The sequence below is a fragment of the Mus caroli genome, unplaced genomic scaffold (assembly GCF_978045245.1).
Source record: "Mus caroli unplaced genomic scaffold, Mus_caroli_1 scaffold_17, whole genome shotgun sequence".
Classification (NCBI taxonomy): domain Eukaryota; kingdom Metazoa; phylum Chordata; class Mammalia; order Rodentia; family Muridae; genus Mus; species Mus caroli.
In genome coordinates, this window is record NW_028227272.1 from 63,826,626 (window position 1) to 63,848,737 (window position 22,112).

General features: G+C 33.8%; 1 protein-coding gene across 3 annotated transcripts in view; it reads right to left on the bottom strand.

The window, feature by feature from the left end:
* The window catches only part of Cadm2 (cell adhesion molecule 2), a 950,561-nt gene that overhangs the window by 102,581 nt on the left and 825,868 nt on the right, over positions 1–22,112 (bottom strand). For all 3 annotated transcript variants that reach the window (XM_029470561.2, XM_021184565.2, XM_021184564.2), the window contains one exon: positions 9,616–9,706. In XM_029470561.2, coding sequence (XP_029326421.1) covers positions 9,616–9,706 — 91 coding nt within the window. The remainder of the gene's footprint in view (positions 1–9,615; positions 9,707–22,112) is intronic.

Below are 22,112 nucleotides of genomic sequence, written 5' to 3' on the forward strand. Positions count from 1 at the left end.
TGTATAGTGAGACCATGTCTCAAAAATAAAATAAAACAAAATAAAATAAAATAAAATATTCATTGTGTGTCCAAAAAGATTCTTTGCTTTCTTTGATGACTATTCTTCTATATTAATGCACAATGAATACTTCTGTCTTCTATGGTCACTGCTGCTTCTATAGTGTTTGTGTGTGTGTGTGTGTGTGTGTGTGTATCCCAGTTTTATAAGATCTACTGATAGTTGTTATCCTCACAAATATTCCTATTGAAAAGTTCAACAATGCAAAGCTCCTCTTAAAATTCATCATTAGTACCTGTATATGACAGAGTCAAAGACATCATAAAACATCATAAATAAAGCCAGATTGAAGTGCAAAATTTAAATCTGTATACTCCTTTATGTTTTCAGTTGAAATTCTGATTTCAATTTCTTCACTCACATAAATAACACTCCTCAAATATATTAAAGTCTTAAGGCATCAAGTAAAAGGAATTCCATTACATTAATGTGCATTTTTGGTTGGAAAAAATGAAATCAACATCAGACTTAATCATCATATTTAAATCTTAAGTAGTAAATAACTTATGGACATTTCTGATTAATCTCATCATATACTTGGCCATGAGTTTTGTGTTCTAAGATACATTTTGTATCTGAGTTTAAATGTTTTATGGTTGAAATGGGAAATTTCCTATATGCCCTCTAGAAAGCTTGATGCTAATGGCATTTCTTAAAGTGACTGAGAAATCCTGACTCTTCACTGTTTTAATGTGGTACTTACTGACATTTATTTTAAATTACAGAGATATAAATGATTATACTTCCCACTGTATAATTCAAACCAACTTATGCCACAACAAACCAGAGATTATCCCTAAACAGATAAAATTCTGTGATCCTAAAGGAGAGAGAATTTTGTACAGAAGTTAAAAATATTCAAAGTTGGGAAAAATGCTTAAACCAATCTCTTAGGGGTTTCTAATGAAGGCAAAAACAATTACTCAGGCCTTATCTACATTTAACATTTCTCTGTTTGATAAGCATAGAATATTAATTGCTAATTAAAATTCAACAAACCTTGGGTAAATATTAATTCTACCATAAACAAATATGACTATCAATGTGTTTACATTGAGTACAAAATCTCTATGATATGTTTAACAATGATCATCCTTAAATAAGGACTCTTCTAAGCTTGTTTTAAAAAAAAACTTAAACTCCTGAAATTTCCCTCTTGAATATTTTCCCATTTTATTTTTCGCTCAACATTGGTGAATTTGAGATTCTCAGATTATGCCTGTTTCTCAGTTTGTTCAGAGTGTCAGGACAATCTGAATCCAGAGAACATACTTCAAGTGTCAGAATCAAACTTTAGTTCAAAAGCCTAAGTTAAGTTTACAGTTAAATTGAAATGGTAGGGTTCTGTTTCCTTTAAAAGGTCCATTGTTCCCAATGCTACAAAGTAGCACCAATTAAAAGTGTCTCTTTACTTTTATTTAAATCACTGTCTACTGTAAACTTCTTTTTCTCCATGGCTTGCATCTTGTCTAAATGTAACACCTTTTGGGAAGTCATAGTGAGCTATAACTCATTTATATGATAGTCGGGGATTAAGTGCTTTAAGTAAACACTGAAGAAAGTTGAATCTGAAAATTAATACTTTGAAAGTACATTTTAATCATTTCTATGAAATTCTTCTCAAAGGATTATACTTTCCTGCATTATTAAACAAAACATTCTTAATGGTACTCTAATTTTTTTAACTAAAATTTCTTCCGTTAGAAATTTCTTTTCTACAATGAGTTAAATCACGACAATTTAACATGTTCATTCTGAAAGTGTCCCAACTCTCTAAGTATCACGTTTAATAAAATAATTTTCAAATTATTTATGTTACACATTTAAAAAAAAATTACTGGATAATGTAAGTCCCCAAGAAAAACTAGTTCGACCTATGCCTTTACATTTTCATTACACAACCCTTTCATCCCATATCTATAACGTCTTTTGTTATTTTTTTTTCCTGCTTTGGTTTTATAAAGAAGGATCCAGTAAGTTGATTTGATGACATAGTAATGAGGCTTGAAAGGCAACTGAAGAGCATTTCTAGCACATCAAGACTATTGTATTATTGGCCACCTGTGTCCTTGCACTGTAAACTATCTCATATTCTCCATCTGCCTTCTCAGAATCCTTGACACTCCTCAGCCCTTCTGTGCACTTTCAAGTGGTGATATAGTCTGCCGACCTTGAGTAATATCTTTGCTACTCTCATGCTCTGCCTTTAAATTATATATATATATATATATATATAATATGTACATATTTAAATATATGTATATGTATATGTATATGTATATGTATATGTATATGTATATGTATATGTATATGTATATGTATATGTATATGTATATGTATATGTATATGTATTTGTATATGTATATATCCCCCTCTTCTTCATTTGCTCCTTCAAGAACCCCAGATTTCTCTGGCTCTCTGAATTTAGAAGAGTTGGACTTCTAGGCACTCATCAGTCTGATTCTGCCTATTGTATTGAAGCCATTTGTAAATATTCATCTTTCTAAAAATTTAGGATATTGTTTTCTGTTTGATTTTTTTTCTTGACTTTAAATATGAAAATGTCTGACTTTGGTAATTGAGGTTTTTGTATGGTGTAAACATGCATGAACCAAGAAATTTTGTTTTATATGTTTTAATTGAATAAAGCCCTGCTCCAGTATACAACATTTCTTTTATGTCATTGACTGAAATAACTAATCTCTATAAGGATTTTAAATTAATTATTTGTACATATTTTGTTTCTTCTATGTATTTATGGAGAAATGATAATCAAAATATTTGATGGGCAGTGTAACAGGCAATAAATAATACTGTTAATTATACTGGCAAGCATGAGGGAAATATTATGTACAAATGTATGACACATATTATAGAAAAAAAGGCTGAGAAAAAAGAAATATTATTGAGTAGAACTTTTAAAAGAACAAACCAGCTTACACTTTAGTGAGTTCTTTCAAAGATTCCTATTTTCTTTAACATATTAATAAGGGTAAGAATTTGAATAATTTCCATTTCTGATATCTTCCTAAAAGTATCCATAATTTTTTTACCACATACAAACACATAAAATATCTATAGTAATATTTAGGTAAAGATTAAAAATTGTATATTCTCATGTCTCAAGATGTTGACACATGACAGATATTTTAATATACGAGCCAAAAGGAATCCTTTCTGCAAGTCTCATCCGTAAATGTGATGGTAAAATTTTCAGGATAGTGTCTTAAATATTGAGACATTTCGTGTTAGATTTCCAGCTAAGCATTTACATAATCCTCCAAAATAATTGGTTTTTTTTTTTCTTTTTTAAGGAAACTGGTTTCCTGGAAAACGTTCAAGAAGTGCATATTCTCTGTGGATCTATAACCATGGTTCTGCAGGCTCTGATGGGACTTTTACAAGACACTGGAACATTTAATTGAAAATGATTGAGTGCCCAGCACACCACAGATGCCCAGCCTAAATAACAGCCGTGGAGATTACCGAGAGTCAGCTTCGTGTTTTACAAACAAAACCAAAATATTCAGTCTCATTTCCAAGATAACCACTTGTGTGCTTCCAGAAAGTAAATGTGTGATTAAAATTTGAAGCCATGAGATGGAAGTGAGGGACCATATGGGTTTCAGCAAGGCAAGGGCAGGATAGGGCCCTTTATTAGGGAAACTTGGAACTGATTTCCTAGTATTATACCTTTGAAACTAGCCTAAGAATCAAGTGGCTGTATAGCTTTAAATCTCAGTTATTTAATTACAACAACTTCCAAAATACTGTATTTCAATCAAAGATAAATATCTACATATCATGTGGCTTCTATTATTCAAACTTTTCCTATAGAAATTCCTAGGATACATATATTTATACCATGTTTTATCTTCCATTTGCTTCAGAGAGATATTTATATAATATCTAACATAAAACATATACTCATGAAGAACATGTTCTTTATACATCTTGTTTATTTTAGTTAAGCTTTCTGGCACTCCATATTTGATATTATATTGGTATTAACGTTTAGGTCTATGTACAAGTTTCATATATTTACCTATACAACTATATATATATTTATCTAGATACCTATATGTATCACCTATCTATATATCTTAGATAAATATATATATATGACAATGTTCAGTTTATATTACTATTTTGTAACTATTTGATTAACACTCAAACTGATAGTTTATGAATGCTCTCTAACTTTTGCCAGGCTCAGAACACTGAATGAACAAAATAATACAGCCGCCAGTATTTTTAATATAGATTGCCATCTCAGTTCTTGTATTATCTAGATCCAGTCAGATATCTCCTAATCTATATAGAGCATGTAAACCTTTACCCCGAGATATTTGTATGATTTAACTGTGACAACTACACATAAGAAAGTTTGGGGATGGAAAGATGTCTTAACAGTTAGGATCAGGTCCTGCTCTTGCAGAGAATTTGGGTTCAATTCCCAGCACCAACACCCAGCAGCTGACAGCTACCTCTTTTTTTTTTTTTTTTTTTTTTTTTTTTTTTTTTTTTTTTTAGTTGCTCGAGACTGGGTTTCTCTGTGCAGTCCTGGCTGTCCTGGAACTCACAGCTACCTTTAATGGCAGTTCTAGGGAAATCCAAAGCCTCTGGACTCCATAGCAGCAGCACTCATGTTCACACAAACTCATACACATCACACACACAATACACATTTATACTCAGACACACACAAACACATACACACACTCACCCATGCACACTCACAAATGCACACTCTCAAGTGCACAGTGCATATAATCCTAATTCCTTTAAATTAATGAATTCAAAACAAAATTGAGAAGAAAGTTTGCAGGATACTGACAACACAACAACGTGCTGTATAACACAGATCTTGTACTTTTTAACACACACTGAACAAGCTGTTATGCAAGTTTGGGTTTTATAAGACTCTATGACTTCTTTTCCATTTGTTGTCATGAAAACTTGTTAACTGATAGCTAACATGCCACTAACAGTGCCTGGAAAGGGCAGCCACTTCTGCACCTGTGGAACAAAGATTATTTATCTTCTCTTCCTAATTTTTTCAAGTTTTCTAAAATATTTTCCACATTTGTGAAGAAGATATTTCTGTGGATTCAAATTTGCCAGTAACACATTTCTCATTATTTTAAATTTTATTATTAACACTATTATTATTGCTGTTATTATTATTATTTTAATCCTAGAAATTATGGGTGCCCTAACAGGTTTTATTTGACTTTGTTATTGATTCATTTGTCTCTATGTTGATTTATCTGTCTCCTAGATGCTTTTAAAATTATGATCCATTGTCCTGGAATTTGTTTATTCTGGTTCAACTCTTGCATTTGAGAGACTTAGAAGAATCTATGATCATAACTCAGTTTCTGAAACTACTACAGAAGCTTACTAACGATTCAATACTAAATATGTTTTAGACTTTTGATAAGTCTTAGCTACTTTGTAGTTAATCCCTTCACCAAGAGACACTCTGTAGCTGTCATGGTAATTATGTATTTAGATGTTATTTGGTGGCAGGCATTACATATTTGTATATGTATGTATGTTTATATATACACACACATATATATATATATACATACACACATATATACCTATATACACACACATATATGTGTGTGTGTGTGTGTAGAGTCTGAAAATCCTTACATAAATTGTTTATAGATACAAACTACATAATTTTAGAAATATAAAATGCTTCTACCAAAAGAACAAACCTGTGTAAAATGAAAGACTATGCTTCTACATGACTGGCCAGCAAGGATCAATTAAACACTGATGAGAGCCATGGATAACGCTGCATCTTTCATGCCCTGTGGGAGAACCGTAGCATATGGGAATTTTCTATGCTATGTGTTCATTTAGCTGTGAATCTAAAATTGTTCTAAAATCAAAGTTTAAAAGAGCAAGTTAAACTGAGTGGCTAAGAATCTGTCTCAAAACAACTGAGGATGTGGATTATCACGTCCAAGGCCAACCTCCACAAAGACTTGGAACATTGTACCAGAGACATCTGACCAGAGCTCTAATACGGATATGGTGGTTAATTAAAATGATTTCTGATTTGCAGGAGAAATATAAATGTTGGTTAATAAGCTTAATAACATCTTTTATGTGTTAGATGAAATGATTTGAAATTGCCAAGATAATAGACTGGTACTGTTACATCAATATCATATCTTTCCTGCTTTGGTGATCAATAATTCACGGTGGTGATAACTTGCCTTCATTAACTCCTGGTTTGTTTTGCAATTTCTTCCCACTAATTGGATTGTGTAAAAATTGGCAAATGACATATGATTTGTGCTATATAAGGGGAGGCCGCACCAGGCTGAAGAAACTGACTAGGTTAGAGCTGTTTTGCCTTCACTTTTTTTGCCTTTGAAGAAACAATTCTATTTCCCCGGGGGATGCATTTTTATGCATGCATGTATCAGATTTCTTCATTAATTTTGGATCATATCCAGAATGTATATGTAATTGTTCCTTTCCAACATCTCACTAGTTGCTCAGTGGCATGTGATCTGTCTTTTTAACGATTAAAATCTTTCTTTTACACATAATAGGATGTTCGTCTATGTGCAATTATGCATACTAGATTTCTGTCAGGAAAAGAAGAAAAATTATAATTACTAGAAGGTAAAATAGTAACTACAACACAAACATTGTGCTGTATACACAGAAAAATTCATCAAATCCTTTAATTATTTTCTTCGGATAGAATAAATGCCAAATGCTCTCTTTCTCCACTAGGAAAATAATATGTCTCATGGTTTTTTTTTCTTTAATGTAAATTTACAATGTACTATACGTTGGGTTAAAAGGAATGCTGATTCATTTGTCACAGCATGTAAGGGCCACCCTGCATCTTTTAAGGTCATGACTTTAATGTAATATAAAGGGTATATTTCTTCTTCCACTTTTATAAATGGAAAATGTGAAGCCTAAAAGCTGTCTGGGAATTCAGCCAAAGACAAAAGAGGGTTGCTGAATCTCTGGGGACTTGAAAGAAAAGTGGCTGGCATTAGCTTGGTCGTCGCCATAGACAAAAATTAAAACAATAGACATGTACGGTAATCTCTCTTTTAAGGAAAGAATAGAATGCCTCTATAGTAATGTCAAGTGGAACAATTTGGTCCTGGCCCAAGTTATGCAGCTGTTCTACAGGAAAATGGCAAAAGGCTCCTATCCAAAGCAGGCAAATAAGGCATGATTGTTCATAAACAGTCACTGGGGCTCTCACATTTAGAACAAGGAAAACAACATTAGCATTCTGGCCAGCAGGCTGCAAACATGAGTCTCACTGCAACTTGAGCCACGCCACAGTTTTATGATTTATAGCAAAGATGGTAGTGTGATTTTAACATAAACAATGAATGTAATAATGATGAAGTGCTCATTCTTTAGGAAATCATATGTTGGTCAAACATATGTTTAAAAGAAATAATAAAGGTTTGAGCATGGGTTAAGTGTTGTTCAGGTAACATATAAGATGGAAATAAATTGTATTATCTGTTATGTATTTCTGATCCCCATTTGCTCATTAGACCTGGATCAGGTAAATAGGAAAGATAATAGGAATTAACTGTCTTGGGAAACAATTGAATGCGAAACCAATAGTTTTGCCTCTCAGTGATGCCAAAATAACAAAGTGGGGAATCAGGTGCAATAGCTACAAAGTAATGGAGCAGAACTTAGCTGGTGATTACGAGAATAAATGACACAATTTCTGAGTGCCTAGTGGATGCCCATGGTACCAGACTCCTCATTTTGGCTCCCACTCTTTTGAATCTGTTTTAAAACCATCTTCTGCCTCCCTATGCTTTAATTCATCTCATATTTTGAAATCGTTTTAAAATTTACTTCTCATCTCTTTTCTACTCTTTATGCTTCATATTCTGAAGTGAGTGGGCTTCCCATGAGTGATTCTATTCTTTCCCCAGTGATGAACTTTCTGATGGATGCTTATCAATTTTCCCTCTCTTCTCTGTGTTCTAGCAAAGACCATTCTCTTGATGAACTTGAAAATTTCTTTCGAAAGGAATCAAATGGATTCTTTTCAGTCTTCCCTTGTTTTATAATCCTGCCTGTCTCATCTGACACTATTGTAGATATTGTTTAAACCACAGAGATCTACAAGTTTAATCTTCTTCAGAAAGGTTAATGCCTTCATGTATTGGAAATTATACTTTGAAATGGGGAGGAATGCACAGACTTTTATACAAATTGGGAAGAACAAAGAAAGCAGCATTCTAAAGGGGGAAAAAAGGGATCAAGGATGTTGACTCTAACTTTACTGTTACTATCGTGGGAGTTTATATGGAAAGAAAACAAATAAGAATCACTGGTGATATGTGTATAGTAAAAGAAAATAAATTAAAACATATTTTGTAAAATAATACTAGCATATCTGTTATAACACTGGGATGAACAAGGGTAAATGGCAAACATGACTGTTTTGACACATTACTGACCTATGAATTAAAATTCAAAGATACATGGATTGTGATATTTTAAAAATATATGGGCATAAACTCTTGCTGCATATTTCAGTTAGGGATTACTTTGGCAAGCATTATATAAATGTAAATAGACAACTGTCTGTCTCTCCTAGGCCTGTTCCTCTTTCTGAACAACTGGGGCTTCAGCTCCAGTGATGAAATCACCATGAGTCTCATTCTTGAATTTACAGAGTAAATCCGACTAAGAGAGTGGCAATTTAGATTCAGCAACTGAAGTAGCAAAGAGTAGGCAGAAGTCGCTAAGCTTTGGATAGGGCTGAAGTGTGAGCAAATCCTGTCTTACCCATCTAAAACCTTTGTGAATAAGAAAAGAAAAATAACTCAATTTTCTACGATTAAATTTTCCCTCCTGTCACATAAGGAAACTTTCTTATTTCCTTTTTCTGTTTGCATGCTGTCATTCATCAGCATCCTCTGGGAAAGATTAGTCAGTATCATCTGAGAAAGACCGAATTTTCCATTTGTTAAACTTACTAAGACTTTGTGTTTTTCAATAAAATAAGAGATTATTGCACTGTGGAGTCATCTTAATGCAAGAATTGATATTGTATCCAAGCTTATTTCTACAGAACTGAATCCCAGAGATTCATTGAGGCTGACTTGCTGACTCATTTCTAAAAGAAGTGAGGCATATTTCCTAGAATAAGAGTCCCCTAACTTCCACAATTCATTATTTCTATAAATAAAATGTCTCTATCACTGGATGAAAGAGATGACATGGCATAAGATATTCAATAGACTAATGTATTGCATTTAAGCAAACTTGCCTTCATTTCTATGAATTTCAGACATCACCGTGCCCAAAATCAGATCATTTGATTGTGTACCTCATATTTATATTCTAAATGTATACACATAAATTTTACAGAAATTTGAGTGAGGAAGAGGTAAATACAAAAGCCCCTGTTCTCTTGTTTGACAAGAGAAGGTTCAAAATGTAGATTTCTACAGTTTCACCCTGCCATTAAAGATTGATATACGTAAGAGTCAAATGTTTATCATTCATTCAATCACTTACAGTGGTTTTCCTTTAGATTCACAGGTCAAAGTTAAGGCCTGTCCTTCTTGTGGAAAAGGAGTTGATGGTATAATCTTAACTGATGGTGTATCTAGAAAAAAAAATAGAAAATTCATTAATCACATAGAAGGATACATTTTATAATTGGATCACCTATGTTTAGCACCTTTTGTGTTATATATATATATATATATATATATATATATATATATATATAGAGAGAGAGAGAGAGAGAGAGAGAGAGAGAGAGAAGGCTGCTATCCTCCCATCTGTGCAATTTAACAAAAATATCTGAATACTGTAGGAGTACCTCTGAAATCTGAATTTAAATGTGACATTGCAAAAATAAGTGGTTCAGATGAATATCAAGTATTTCACACCATTGTTTCTTCAACTATTTATAGATAGCTATGAATACTCTTATTGTGGACTGACTGCACTCATGTGCATTTGAATAACAACACTTTCATTGTCACAGGACTACTAGGGACTCACAATAAGGAACCCCCAATGAACTCAAGATAAACTACTGTCTCAGAAGCATTATGCAGAATCCATTTGAAGAGGCAGCCCTGCCGCTCTGAGCACACGCTGCTTTTCTTCAAGCACAGTGGACAAAACACATTAAATAGCTACATGTCATAGTCCTGGAAGGTAACATCTGGTTCCGCATGCAATGATAGAATTGTCAAATATGGTAATAGTCTCACTATTAATAAAATCAACGCTTGTGAAAATAGACTAAAAGAACAAACAAAACCAGGACACTTCGGTTTAAATATCACATGGTACATGATATCTGAATATTTTTATTCAGAAAAAAAATAACCAAAGAGAGAAAAGAAACAGGAAAAACTCCAAAGCAACACACAATGTACATGTCCCTTGCAGTATCGGTCAGCTGTCGTTTTGGTTCTCCTGTCTAGAATTATACTGTACACAGTAAACACAATAGCTCTGACCACACAGACTAATTGTTCTCCCTCTCACTTAGACTTAATAGAAGAATAGAGTACATCTGGTGTCATCTTAATGCCCTGTCTTGGAAACAGGCTCAGGTAGCATCATCAATTCTGCAATATGTAAGTTAGTTGTTTTCCTTAAAAGATAGTATTACAGTTTCTCTAATATATAACAATAATCTTGTAGATGATCTTATATGTTGAAATTATTTCTGTTTCAAATATCTATTTTCTCAATCCTGTATACAAGGCAATACATATGAAATAATAAAACATATAAGAGATGATTGGGAAAAGATAGATGCTTATAGTCTCAGCATCTGTGATACACAGACAAGAGTGGTACAGGTTATAGTCTTGCTTGCAGAATAGTGATTCCAGAGCTGGGGCTGCATATCAGTATCAGAACAATTGCCTAGCACATACAAGGCCCTGAACTCAATTCCTGTCATCAAACACAAAATATATGACGTAAAGATAGTTACATCACAAATATTTGTCTGGTTACAAGTAGGCCGCCCACGCTCATCACAGTAAATTATTATATCATAAAATGTCTCTGAGGAAATCATACATTAGAAAAAATATTAAAATGTCATTATACTTCTTAGATAATGTAAAAAATTTAAATATAGTTTATTAATTTTAAATAAGAAGACATTTATGGAATAATTTGTTGACTGGTGTTATAATGTAATTTATTCAACAATCAGGAAAATGCAGATAACTATGTAGTGTCATAGGTATGACCCAGGACTATTCTAATCAAATTGAAGCTTACTGTCTTTGCACAGTCTGCCTTTATACACTGCATCATATTTATAAAAGTAAATTCATTTCTAGTGGGAAAAATGGAAAGCAATATGCAGAAAAGTTTGTTCCTAGGACATATATTTAATTTGTTGTACTCTAAGGTGTCTATCGAATTTGGTGTAAGAGTATTCTAGAAATTTCTTTAACAAGGGTTTAGTATTATATTAACATTTACATTGGAAGACTGGATAAAGCAGATTGATCTCCGCATGTGGATGGGTCACATTCAGTTGGATTCCTAAAAAGAATAAAGGAGTGATCCGACCTCAAACATCAGAAGAGTCTGAGTTTCTTTGTTTCCAATTTGCTAAAATTTGCATCTAGAATGCACTTCAAATGTCAGCTATTTAAAGCTTGGATAAAAGCCTGTGATAACTTTGGGACATGATAGAAACATCAGAAGAAAAGATAGACTGGAAAGAAGTTATGTAGCTGGGACATGCTTTTGGATACCAGGACGCAGTCCCCTGCCACCCACCTCTGCTTACTGGCTATCCTGAGTGGGAGAAACCCTGGAGATATTTGGCTATAATATACTGTGGCTATCTCAGAACTAGAATAGACACGGTTTTTCATAAATCCTATACCTAGAGACTTTGAAGTAGATGAAACGAGAAACATTTGGTTCTGCAGCCATTACACTTAGGCTAAAGACAAACATGCCCATGACTCTGTAGTCTGTACATTGCTGGCTTGCTCTGTGTAATCTTGGACTCATCTCTGACAATTTCGGGAACAATTCTCTGAAGTGAATCTCTTTTTCCACTTCTATATCGTACATCCTGATTTTCCAGGTGGTTCAGAACCATACAGTGGTCCAGGACTCTTACTGAGTCCCTCAGCTTTCCCAATTGGTCTCGGCTGGATATTTGTAAGAATCATGCTGGTGGTCAATACTTTTTTTTTTTTAAAGATCTTTCTTAGAGTCACAAAGAATAATGTGTAAAGTATAACATATCTGTAGGATATTTGCCAATTCATTTAAGAGCTTGGTTCAGTATTGTGTCTTGGACCACGTGGAAGGGTAGAAGTATCAGTTTCCTGAGATTTCTGTCCTACTAAGAATGCAATATATATTTATTTAGAAAAGCAATATTCCTTTGAGCATAACTTAAGGTGTGTGAATATGTGGGAAAGGATTTTCCCTTATAGATTATTTCTTTTCTTTGAAAAATTCTGTGGTTCATTCATTAAGAGTATAATATAATAGCATGGCTGAAACAGAATCATGAAAAAGTCATTCATCTTAAAATAAAAATTCATAAAGTTGGATTAATTTGTGAAGTAAGGATATTCTCTCTTCAATTTGATAAAAGTCAAAGTAAAAACATTGATCCAGTGGAATGGATTTTCTGTATGTGTAAGAAAGATTTTACAGAAGAGCTGTTACAAAACTACTGTGAAACCACATAACAGACAACTTCAAAGCACAACCCTTGAACCATTCAATGTTAGTGGTTCAGCAACACCAATCCATACTGAGTTTTGTAGGATAACGAGATGACCCTTTGAATCAAATATTTACCTATCTATTCCTTTATTCTTATTATTATCTTTAATCTTTTTTTTTACAATCCAGTTGTTATTTCCCTCCATGTCTGCCCTCAGACAGTTCCTCATCTCATTCCTCCACTCCTCAAAGAGGATGTCCCCCCCCCTTCCCCCCTTCCCCCCCCTCCCCACTCCATCAGGCCTCCTCATTCCCTGAGGCCTCAAGTCTCTCAAGGTTTAAGTGTGTCTTCTCTCATTGAGGTCAGACCTACTTTGTTCCTTCTATAGTTAAAAAATAAATAACAATTTGAATTTGTATACTGATAACATTTTTCTGTCAGTGAGGTTGGACAAGCCATGAAAGAAACTCCTAATATGTAAATCCATGCCATATAATATATTGACTGAACAAATATAATCTGTACTGTAGAGCCAGAGTCAATTATATTGTGCAAAGTTATCCATAGTGTTCAGGTGTTTCATTAAATATTTTGATAAAGTTATTTGTTGACAAAAGTATTTCCTCTGATTATTCACAAATTATGTACTCATAAAAAAACACCTACATGGTTCCTAACACAGGACATGGTATTAGTATACTTTTATCAGTTATTTTAAGTAAATTATGACAATGTAGCATAATATCATCGTTCTTTGTATGTCTTTCTTTCACTTTTCAATTTTATCCCTAATGTTTAGTACAGGATACTTATTGTGGCTTTCAGAAACCACGCTAATGACATCAGAGATCATTTCTTTCTTATGAATAAACGTATTATCAGGGTGACTATAATTCCTAGAACTCATTTAAATGCCTTCTTGGTAAATTAACAAGTTTTGGGAACTTTTTAACGTAAGATTTGAGAACACTACTCTGTTATAAAAATCAAAGTTTCTTATTAAAATATCTTCTAATAAAAAATAAACACTGACCAAATACTTGGCACATAATTTTCCTTGATGTATGTACTCTGTTGTATATATCCTCTATATACTTGTTCTCTGAAACCTTTTAGAAAGCACAAAAGGAATGCTGGAGATTCCTTTGAGTGGGAAACACTGGGTCCAATGTATAGAACCAACAACTACAATAGCATGCAAGGAAAGTTCTGTTGTTCTCACTGTGTATTGTTACAAAACTAAGATTTAGAAGGAGTAAATCCCCAAAGTAACACAATCAATGCAGTGTCTATCACACCTGATCAAACCGAATGCCTTAATGCATTTGTATTTCTCCTTTTCTCTTAGATTACCCAGGGAATGGACACTTCCAGGGATGCTTTGCCTTTTGTTCTGGGTTATTTACTGCTTTAGGAAATCAACTCATTATCGCTCTAGCTCAGTTAGAACACAGTTTAAGGTGTCCTTTGTGATTTGCATGTTCCAAAGCCTGTCTGTTGATGTTGATGAATTATGTGCACAGCTGTTCTGTGTGGCTCATTCTTTACTTCCCATTGCTTCTCTTCATGTTGCTATTTTTGTTGACAGATGGAAGAAGCCTTTTAATCTGCACCCCCTTTTTTCTCATTGATTAGAAGAGTGCTTTTTCTGACAATTAAATAAAATGGTTTATTTATTTTATTTTATGTTTTGTGTGTTTTTTGTGTATGTATGTGTATGCAACACGTGTGTATGACACAGGATTCTTGGAGGCAGAAGAGGGCATTGGAACCTTTGGAACTGAAGTTAAAGACTGCTGTGAGTCACCCTATGAAACTTAAAAAAGAAAGAGTAGATTTGATTGAGGCAACTGGGAATTATTGACTGCACAATTTCTGAGAAAGAGAACAGTGCAAAATAATGTTCTAGGAAGATACGTATTCAAAGCACCGTATGTCAGGTTAGGGGATCTGGGGATTCTAAAACATATAGTAAGAAATCAGCTTAAATTTTTAAGTGAGCAGTAGGCTCAGAACAAATACTCAGTATGTCATGCTTGTAGATGGTTAAAGTGAATAGATTAAGGGAACCATAGGAGCACTGTGCTCTTATCATGAGGCTGAGTGAAGAGGAAGATCTGAAGGAGAAGCCAAGGGAAGCCAGACAATGAGTGCATCAGCATTTTCTTCCTTATAATTTATACGCTTTATGATTATAAATGCCAGAGCATAGGATTGCAAATACATCTATCAAAATACCATTTTTCAAAAACACTGTTGTATGATTTGTGTTTTTTCTTGAAAGGTCTTACCAAACAACAACGCAAAATTTAATTTTAAAAATAGATTTAAGCAGTACTACCTTGCACGTACACTATAGAAACATTAAACCCTTTCAAAGTATATTACGTGTTACAGATTTATGCTTTTGCTATGCTTTCTGTATTTTATAAAATGCTGCTGCATCAGCATCCTAGGAATTACTGCACTATTAACTCATCAATTATGTTCCCTACCATGATTAAAAGATCTAGTAGAATTACAAGCAGAAAGTACGATGACATCATCAAGAGCAGTGCTGCCTAATACATATGTGGCTATTTAAATTTGATGTAAAATAAATTGTAAGTGTGTTTTCTTGTTACAAGATCTATATCTCAACTGCTGAGCAGCCATACCATTATCTGGTTGGTGTCTCCATATTGAGGATAAATAAAACACCCTGTCATCATGAAAGTGGTGGATCATGAGTGACATCAGTCATTATTGTCCCTTGATCCTGATTCGTTCAGAATATTTTGTTTTTGTAGAAGTTTAAAGATATCATTATACACCTATATCATTTTTAAACATTATATGTATCTGACCCCACTATCTCTGCACTTGTTTGCTTTGTGCTGTTTTGTTTTGTATAATCTAAGTTGATGATTTAGAACCTTTGCATGGTTATACACAAGACAGAAGTAGCGAGGGAGAATACAGATGGCAGAAATGCAGAGATAACCACCAAAGATTCCTGACTGCTTTTAACTTACGAATGCAGTTACATAGTAAAATATTTTAAATTAATTGAAAAATACATTACTTTCTGTGTCTTGTATAATATGCATGTATTTTACTCTTTTGCTAATAGTTTTTCTTCTTTATGTGTTTAATTTCCATACTTAAAATAAATTAAAACATTTCAAATAACTCATGATCATTCTGTGAGGAAGGCACCTGTTATTCTATTTCTCAATAAAGCCCTTGCCTTAAGGCGGTGGGAAGTGCTTTTGTGGAGCACTTGTTTCTCATGTGGAGTCTCTGGGTTCTGCTTCAACCACAAGAATTAAAACTGAATCCTTTTCAATAAGCTGTCATTAGAATAAAACATTTTTAAAGACAACATTCTTATTTTAAAATAATAATTTCTCATTTTCAAAATTTACAATTTTTTATTACCTCATTCAGGATATTTCTAATTACATCCATTTGCCAAAGAATTTCATGAAATCATTGTTTTTAATAGCTGAGTAGTACTCCATTGTGTAAGGCACCACATTTTCTGTATCCATTCCTCTGTTGAGAGACATCTGGGGTGTTTCCAGCTTCTAGCTATTAGAAACAATGCTGTTGTGAACATAGTGGAGCATGTATCCTTACTACATGTTGGAGCATTGTTTTTAAAGGTAATTGGATGGGTATATAGATTGACTTCATAAAACAAAAGAAGTTATGGTCAATTACATAAGATATAGTGATAATTTGAATTATCACATGTAGAATGAGTAAGACTTGATCATTCAATCACTTTAAATAATTTGATACAAAAAAGAGTAGGCAGAATATGTCTATCAATTATGTTGGAAAAATGACCTAATAATCTAATCAGAAAAATATATCTGTAATATATCTGTTAGTTTACTTCAGGTAAATTAACATAGACGTAGCTTCCTAGAAAATAGAATCCTGGTAGGCTTCTGAATAGAGGTCTTGCATTAGTTGTCTTTGTTCAAATGATACTTAGATGGCCAGTACTCCTCAAAGGAGATGTCATTTGAACGAGATACACTGTTTTTAAATCCATGCAGCATATAGGCCTGTCTTTCCTATAAGCCTATAAAGTCTGAAACAACCACATTTTCTAAAATTAGTGAGAAATTTGTAGAAACACAATTGTTAACATTCATAGGAGGTGATATGAAGTAAATTTAGGCTTTAGAAACACATGGGTTTGTGCAAGATGGACTCATAAGGTTGAGTTTCCATTAACATTATTTACATTTGCATTGTATTTATGCATATGTCTCTAGGTTATGTGGGTGGGTCAGATGCAGTAAAGGGCACTAGGTCCCTGGAGTTACTGGGAGCTTAGAAGTAACTGGTGGGGAAGTGCTTGGTTCGAACTCATGTCCTCTGCACACACATGCTCTTAACTACTCTGCTCTCCAGTTTATGGATTTTTAATGGTTGTTTGGTCTTAAAGAGAAGAATCAATTGAAAAGGGTATTGAATGAAAAACAATCTCTGTTTGCATCGGTAATATTTTTGTTCTATATGTACCCAAAAGAAACAGAGTACCTAAACAACAGAGTTGGTAATTCTCAAGCATGCAAATATTGACTCTTCTATAATAATCAGAATTGTATTTTTAATCAGTTCATGAGAACAAATGCTGAAGTGTATTACATGGTTGATAAATGTAGGAAAATTTATAATACTGAGTTTTGTTCCTCCAGCCCAAAGTAATTTTTCTGTGATTTAACAACAACAGAATCACCATAGAAACACTATGGTTCATTTGACAATGTAAGATATTAAGAGGGACATGCAGTATCTCTATTAATCATTGTCCACCTAACTAGATTGGAAATACAAGTATCCAAATGTATAGGACAGGAATAGAAATTGGCCATTAATTCATTATAGAGATGTTTCATTTAAAAATAATAATGTATTTTGTCCTATTTTAAATGGATTTGGTGCATACATTTTCATTCTTAACTAACTTAACTGATCTTACTTAAAAACAGTGCTATCATAAAGAAAGTCTGAAGCTCTCTCTTGCCTTCCCTTCCCTTCTAAAGCTCTTCCTTCCCCAATCCCTCATCTCTCTGGTCCTTCTCTCTCCTCTCCTCCTCTCTCTCCCCTCTCCGCCCCTCCTCTCTCTCCCCTCCCCTCCCCTCCCCTCCCCTCCCCTCCCCTCCCCTCCCCTCCCCTCCCCTCCCCTCCCCTCCTCTCCTCTTCTTCCCCTCCTCACTCCCTTCGCCTCTCCTCTTCTCTTCCCACCTCTTCCCTTCCTTTACTTACCACCTTCCATTATTACTCTGATAAATGTTTGGGCCCAAATGGAACACCCACGTCATGAGCTGTTTTAATTATGTCATCTGTTGCTTAAACATTAATGATGTACATTTTATAACAATTAATAAGTTTATAGGTGAAACATTACACTCCAATACAAGAATAAAATAAATTTTAAGGATCAATTATGAGATTATGTGACTTGGTGGGGAAATTATATAATGTATTTTGAAACATGAAGATATTTTAAAATTGCAGACTCTAATTTTTATCTTACTCTGTTGTCTCATAAAAATAACATTACTCTGACATTTCCAATTTTTCCTTGTGTTTTTCATTTTCAATAAGTTACATTTTAATATAATTATGTAAGTGCAATGTCGTGTACAGAAAATAGTTGTTTTGTTTTTCTTCTATCCTGTGTACTGTGCAGAGTTTTCTGTTGGTATACATACATTATTCCTGCTGACCATTGAATAAAATCTGACTCATGCAATCTGCTTTCCTAAGAATTAAGTCAGAATAATAAAAAAGATTTGTTTCAAAGAGAAATGTAGAATGATAGGAAGATGAACAAGAGTCTTCATCTATCAAATGGAACTGCCCTTTATGCTCTTCAGTTGAGAAGTACTCTCTTACCTGATACATACAACTTGAAAGCATTTATGGTTGAAAGGAATTAAAAATCTGTCTTTCTATTCTTAAATTCCAGGTTAAAATGGAAGTATTTAAATTAATGATTAATACTTCATAAAAAACTAAATGTTGCTCTGATATAATTCATAGGAATAATCGCTTTTAAATTGTGCATCGTGTGGATACAGAGTTGAAGCTCCTCTTTGTAACCTATTTTACGATGTCTTTTCATTATGTTCATTTGTGTGTGTATGTGCTCTCCAATTTCCTACAAATCTGGCAACAGGATATATTTTTGCCTTGTGAAGTTATTATTATATACATTATTTTAAAAATGCATATGTTCTCTTTTCATGCCCTACAGAAAACACTGATAGCTCTTCTAAGTGTTTCTCTATTTGAACCATTCCTGTGGTCATCCATTATGAGAATATTAGTATAGTACTGGAATATCCTAAATTTACTAACCACTACATTTCTCCCCTTTGCCAAAACTGTTTTCTTTCTTTCACTATTTGAAAATGTAGTGACTCAATACATTATTTCAATTATACATGCACACCTGTGTGGGGTGAGTATTTTGAGTTTCTATGTGAAATATATAGACATTTTGGCATAGCCCTTTGGAGTTTATGAAGACTGCATTAGCTGACGCCATTGCTCTAATTCTAATATTGACTGTAGCTCTCTCTAATCACTGGATTTATTTCATCTCTGAGGAACATTGTGTATCCTTAAAGGAACATTGCACATTACTGTCAGCTGGTTTTAGTTACTCCATATATTTGAATGATGGTATATTAGATTCTAAGAAAGATAATTTAGATTGATCTAGTTTCTGTTTCTGGACACTTATAAATTAATCCCCAATAAAATGAAAAGGTGTTTTTAATTCATCAGTCAATATGAACACTTTCATGTAAAACTTTGTAAAAGTTAAGGAACTCAGTTACTACCATCCATGTAATTTTGCAAACAGTACATATTAATATGGAACATATAAAAAAGAACAATAAGTGGCTAGGGTTAGTTTAGCACCATTCTGAATTTCGAAGGAAGTAAAAACGAGTTTGGCAGTAAACATTTGAAACTAACAGCTAAGCTGAAATATTTACTACTCTAATAAGAATTCTTATAGTAAGGACAGCAAAATTGTTCTGTAAATTTTGCATGAACATGCTCAAAGCAAGGTCAATGCAAAACTAAAATTAAATAAGAGAAGGCAGAATTCCCAGCTGTTGGAAGATTAGCCTGGTTAGTGTGTCTTATAATAATAAATCTAGTTATTATAACTAGTTAATATGCTGTAAAATTTCTATTTTCAAAGTCAACTTATTGAAATTCTCATTCCTGATATAATCCTATTCTTGACAGCACCAAATCCTGAACCTTCTTTCAAATAAATAGCCCAAAACCTGCCTTGGTTTTTCATTCGAGTAATGTGTTCCTTTGTGCCTTATTTTATTATCTGTGTGCATGTATGTGCATGTGCGTGTTTGCATGTCTGTGGGTTTGAAGGCATTCTCACCTGTACATGCCCCTGGGCAGGCCAAAGGTGGATTTCTGCATGTCTTTCACACTTCATCTTGGTTTTTGATACATGGCCTCTCATTGAGTCCACAGCTCTCAGATTGATCTTTCGACAGTAAGCCTGCAGAAGCTGCCTGCCTTTGCTCTCTCAGCATCAGGGAAGATGCTCACTGCTGTGCTTGCCTTTCATGTGGACATTGGGCAAGCCAAACGCACATCTTCATGCTTGAGCAGCAAACAGCCACTGAGGCAAATACCCAGACCAATAAACCTGATCTCATTCAAAACATTCTTCCTTTTCATAACTAAACTCGACAGCTCATCTGTCGAATCGTATCCTCCTTTAGCACAGAAAACTAAATAAATTAAGTCAAAACACCTCACTGTCTGAAGAACCTTTCCCATATGGTGTTTCTCAACAATGATTATGATTCGCTTCCCATTCATTTTTTCATTTTATGCTGGAATTATAGTTAAGTAAATGACAAGTATCATCCCAAATAATATTACCTTACATGGAACATATATATTTAAATTTTTCAGCTATTGCAATGGCAATACTGGTCTTCTCAATGTACCAATTGGCTCTATTTCCTGTAGGTTGAAGATTCGTGACCAAATAAGCAATATAATGGGATGGTCACTGTCATTCATTTGAAATATTTTAAATGGCACAAACTTGATTTAAATTGTCTCCAACTCATAGGAATTAACTGTCTAGTTTATAATCAAATCAGCATGGGAATTGATTCTTTGGTTTATAATCAGTACTTTCAGTAGCCTACATAAAAACATTTATATGTAAATGCTAAAGCTAGAAATAATATTCATATGGTCATATACATATACTTGTGTCAGAATCTGCTTTAAGGAAAGGATTGGGAAAATCTAATAAAACTAATCTAATACAGTGCAAATTGCTTAGAAATTTCAATAGTTTCAGGCACATCTCTCGTAGTTTATCCTAATGTTCTTTATTCTGCACCATGACATTCTAGTGTGGTCTTTCTCTTTGCCTTGATTTTTCTAGAAGTAACTGTCACAGGTGTGTTCCTAATTCAGGGCTTCATGTCATCAGTTCCTCAGCACTATATGTAAGCTCATCAAAGCTGATTTTACCACTGTCTTCATCTTCCCAGCATCTCCTCAGCTTACTTGGCTTGCCTAGTAACTGCCCCTCATTGTCAGGTTTCCTGCAGAGCTTACTTAAGTTTACTTCCTCTCTATGACATCTAGATGAGCTTTTCTAAGGTAAAGGTTTTTATAGTGGTGATGGTGTGAGGTTGTGGTGATCGTGAAAATTGGGGACAAGTAGGTTTGCTATGGTTTTGTTCTTTTGGTATTTCTTTGTATGGCCAGGACCCTAAACCATGGCTGCTATATATTAACAACCAACACATCACTGAGTAATAAAATAAAAGCAGAATGCAATGAGGCGTATTAGAACAGTGGAGTTCAAGGTTCAGCATTTTAAGGTTTTATGTAATTATACCTCCCACACAATTCCTAGTTCAAATTTTAATTCCATTCCGAAAAAAAAAAAAAAGCAACCACAAAATTAACATTATTGTATCAAGAAATCAAATCACAAAACTCAGAAAATATGATGTTTTTAAATCTTTTTCACTAAACCCTTTTCCTCAGCTTCATTTTAGTAAATATGTACCGCTATGACTTTTGCAAGTAAGAGACTATCAAGGTATCATTTACTAGCAATTGACTTGTCCCCTCTGAACTTCACAGTTACCTATGGAACTGTAACTAGGGACACTGATTTCACACCAAGCTGTGAGAGATGATGATCTGAAAGCTTCAGCACTGCCCCCCATACGTGAGCATCACTCAGTTAGCATTGTGCCTGTAAATGTAAATGATAATTACGGTTGTAGTGGAGGTGCCCTTG